A 3,964-nucleotide genomic window follows, 5' to 3' on the forward strand; every position below is an offset into this window, starting at 1 on the left:
CTGTGCTAAGCAATGAGAATAAAATGATGAACAAAAACAGCCATGTTCCTTAACCTTATAGTACTTTGTAATCCAGTGGGTGAGACAAATATTGGTCAAAAAAATCACAAAAATGGATGTAAAACAGGGATATCAAGTTCCTCAAAAGAGAGAATGAGAGATCCTTAGTACTATGGGGAAGCTGGGGCAGGAGGGTTTCTAAGGAAGTGATGATTGAGCTGAGGTTGGAAAATGAAAAGGATTTAATTAGGTAAAAAGGAGAGGAGACCATTCCATAGAGTGGAGACAGCCTGTGCAAAGGACCTGTGGCCAGAGGGAGTATGGCACCCATAAGAAACCAAAAGAAGACAGGACTGGTTGGGGCACAGAGACGAGGTGGACGGTGATGCACAATGGAACTTAGCTCCAAGTTTCTCAGCCTTGGCACTAATTGATAATTTGGGGCCTGATAATTCCTGTCCATTACAGGTTATTTAGCAGTATCCCTGACCTCTACCCAGATGCCAGCAGTACCTCTTCCTAAGTTGTGACAACCAGAAGTACCTCCAGACTTGGCCAAATGTCCTCTGGGGGCAAAATCACTCTCAGCTGAGAAACACTGGACTAGAGAGATGGGCCAGATTGTTTGGCCCTGTTAAAGAGTTTTGCTTTATTCTGTGGCCAATGGGAAGCCTCTTAGGGACATAAAAGGGGGCAGGGGGAATGACACAATCAGAACTGTATTTGTAAAAGATCCCTAGCCAGCAGTGAGTAAAATGGAGAGGAGGGAAAGCCCAGGCCAGAGGAGTCATGCATAGACCATTTAAGAGGCTAGACCAGTTTAAAAGGTCCTAGACTAGTCCTCATGAAATATAATAGCTTGGACTAGGGTAGTGGGTAGTGGAGATGGGAAGAAGTGAAACAGGATAGTTCCCCGATTTCCCCTCGTAGGATGTGTGACAGGGATGAGGCTTGCCTGTTCAATGGCCCTGCAGCTCAAACCCCTAGGAGGCGCATGCAGGTGCAGAGGCCAGAGCAAGTGCTTTGGGCTCTCAGCCCCACCGTAGTGTTTAGGGGTGGGTGCCTGCAACCCCAGTCTTACAAATCCCTTTCAGCTTTGCTGTCTGCTTGAATGCTAATCAGCTCAATAGACCCTCTACCTTATCACAAGGGCAGAGGGCCAGTGTGACAGCTTTCTGTATTCCAAGCTCTTGCCCAGTGTCCTGAAGAATCAGATCACATGCCGGCTGGAAGGATGAGTGCAAGGTTTTACTGAGTGGTAGAGGTGGCTCTCAGTGAGATGGATGGGGAGCCAGAAGATGAAGAGGCAGGGCAGATAATCTTGCTGGAGTTCAGCCATTCTTGCAGAACTCCTCTGGACGTTCAGATGCCTCTTCCCTCCTTCTCTGCCATGCTGCCCTGCTGCTCTCTGCTGCTCTCCACTGCTCTTTGCCTCTCTCTGCTGCTCTGTTTCTCTGCTCCTCTCAATGTTCAGTCTCTTGTGTGTGTGTCCGATAAGGTCATGGGTTTATATGGGCACAGGATGGGGGAGTGTGGTGGGCCAAAGTGGTCTTGGAAAAGAAAACACTCAGGCACAAAAATGGGAGTACCTGTTCTCACTTAGGTCCGAGGGCACAGACACACAGGTGGAGCCCTCACCAGGAACCCCACCCTTCTCTACCCAGCACTTCCCTGTCCCACCTCCCATATCAGAAGTGGAGGGATTTGAGAGACAGGAAGTAAAACTAACAGGACTTGGTGATAGATTGGACATGTAAGGTGAGGCAGAAAGAGACGTCGTGCTAAGCAAGTGGATGGGTGGTGATGCTATTTAGTAAAAGGGGCTGGAGATAGCCTCGGTTTGTGGGGGAAGACTTAATGATTCTATCATTGTTAAAATTGAGGGGGCTTTGAGATGCCCAGGAGCAGTTGCCAAATAGATAATTGGATGTGTGGTCCAGAGCTCTAGGGGGTCTGGATTGGAGGCATAAACTGGGGAGCAAATGGTCTAAAGGTTGTAATCTCAGCTGTGGAAGTATCTGCCACCTCCCAGGGAAGGAACAGAGGAGGAAAAGAGGAGGTCATAGGAGGCGGCTTGAGAGTGGCCATCATTTAATGACTTGGTAGAGAAAAATAAACACAGTTCACAGTGTCAGTCCCAGATGCCCAGAGAAGAGAGTGAGTCAAGAATCAGGAAGCACTAAATTGTGTCAGATGCTCCTGAGAGATTACATAAGATGACGAAAGAAAGTTTGTTGGATGTAGAGCAATGGTCATTGTTGGTCTTAGCGAGGGTGGTTTGGGTGGCTTGGTGGAGCCAAAGGCCAGATGGGAATGGGTTGAAGAGTGAGAGGTGAAGAAATGGAGATGGAGAGTATAGATAACATCGTAGGAGACTGGACAGTGATGCGAGGCGAGCCACACAGTGGAACCTGGGGAAGGGTGTGAGGAAGTTTCACAATGAGAGGGACGTGCGCACGTTCCAGTGTCAGAAGTCCAGCGGAGAGGAGAGGGATATCCACGAGGGAGCAGGGCTGCTGCTGAGGTGGGAGGCAGTGGCCCTAGAGAAGGGGGCAACACTGTCTTCCACCTTGCGGAGGAAGGAGGAGGGAAGAGGTGTGAGCCCGGTGGGTGGCGAGGGGTGGCGGTGGGGAGGGGGGCATGGAGAAGCTCCTGCTGGGAGTAAGAAGAGACCACACCTGGGAGGGAGTTCTGAGGCTTGAGGAGAGTGGAGAAGTTTGAAATTGTGGTAATTATTATTAAAATAATGATTCTCAGGGAATCTGAGTGGACACTCAGTTTTCTAAGAAAAATAACATTATGATTGAAATACTCCTTACTTGTATTAGATTCCTCGGATTGTCAAAACAAAGTGCCACAAACTGGGTGGCTCACAATGACAGAAATTTATTCATTCCCTCATAATCTGGAGCCACAAGTCCAAAATGCTGTAAAGGAGATCCTTCCCCGCGTCTTCCAGCTTCTGGTAGTTGCTGGTAGCCCTTGGCATTCCTTGACTCACCCTCTATCTCTACCTCCATCTTCACATGGCCTTCTCCCCTACGTGTCTGTCTCCACATTTTGTAAGGATCCCAGTCATTGAATTAGGGCCCACCATATTCCAGTATGACCTCATCTTAACTTGACTACATCTGCAAAGAGCCTATTCCCAAATTAGTTCTTATTCACAGGTTCCAGGTAGACATGAATTTTGGGGGGCACTGTTCAACTTAGTACATTACTAAGCCATGAAACTGTACTAATGTATTTTAGAAGTACTTATAGAATTAAAACAAAAATATTTTTAACTAACGTTGAAGGATTCCAAGTGCCTCACACTCACAGAGTCACATACTCCCGGCAGCTAATGTAGTCTCTAGCGTCTCCACGTTACCGATGAGGAAGCGGAGGCTGGGAAAAGCTGAATGACCTGCCCAGGATGAGATCCTGGCAGAACCAGCACCTGAGCCCGGACATTCTGACTTCAGAGACCACGCTAGGCTCTATGCCTGCCTTTCTCCAGTGGCTACTGGATTTGTCAGATAACAAACTCATCAGCTAGTTATCTGCCTCAGGAACTACCTCTTCCTGCCAACATTCTTTGTTAATATATGTTTTCTGCATACAGCTTTTTATGCTTTTTATACATTCAGAATATTTACAGCTTCATACACGCAGCCCACTGCGTGGGAACAGAAGCCTGCTGCTTGTCCATGTGGGATGGCAAAATATAGCTCTCCCTTTTCCAGTAACATCTGGGCATGGCTTTCTTTCCCCAGGTCCACAGTATCCAATTCATGGAGTTCTTGGAAGTGGAGAACCAGGGTGACTCCTACAGCACGAAAGCCAGCTGTATCCACACCCAGGACCAGCAAGGGGTGCATGTCACGTATGAGGAAGCCCTGAGCGATCTGAAGGAACTAGAGGCAGTGTTCCTGCTTGTGGCCAGCCATTACACTGAGAAAGAAAAATGTGAGAAGCCAGA

General features: G+C 48.1%; 1 protein-coding gene across 1 annotated transcript in view; it reads left to right on the forward strand.

Moving 5' to 3' along the window:
* Positions 1-1,132: 1,132 nt before the first annotated feature.
* CCDC162P overlaps positions 1,133-3,964 on the forward strand; it is a gene marked incomplete at its 5' end in the record, with an annotated part of 27,409 nt that continues 24,577 nt past the window's right edge. The window contains 3 exon segments of the mRNA XM_017497508.2: positions 1,133-1,202; positions 1,205-1,245; positions 3,759-3,951. Coding sequence (XP_017352997.2) covers positions 1,133-1,202; positions 1,205-1,245; positions 3,759-3,951 — 304 coding nt within the window.

The sequence above is a fragment of the Cebus imitator genome, unplaced genomic scaffold (assembly GCF_001604975.1).
Source record: "Cebus imitator isolate Cc_AM_T3 unplaced genomic scaffold, Cebus_imitator-1.0 Scaffold231, whole genome shotgun sequence".
In the NCBI taxonomy this organism is placed as follows: domain Eukaryota; kingdom Metazoa; phylum Chordata; class Mammalia; order Primates; family Cebidae; genus Cebus; species Cebus imitator.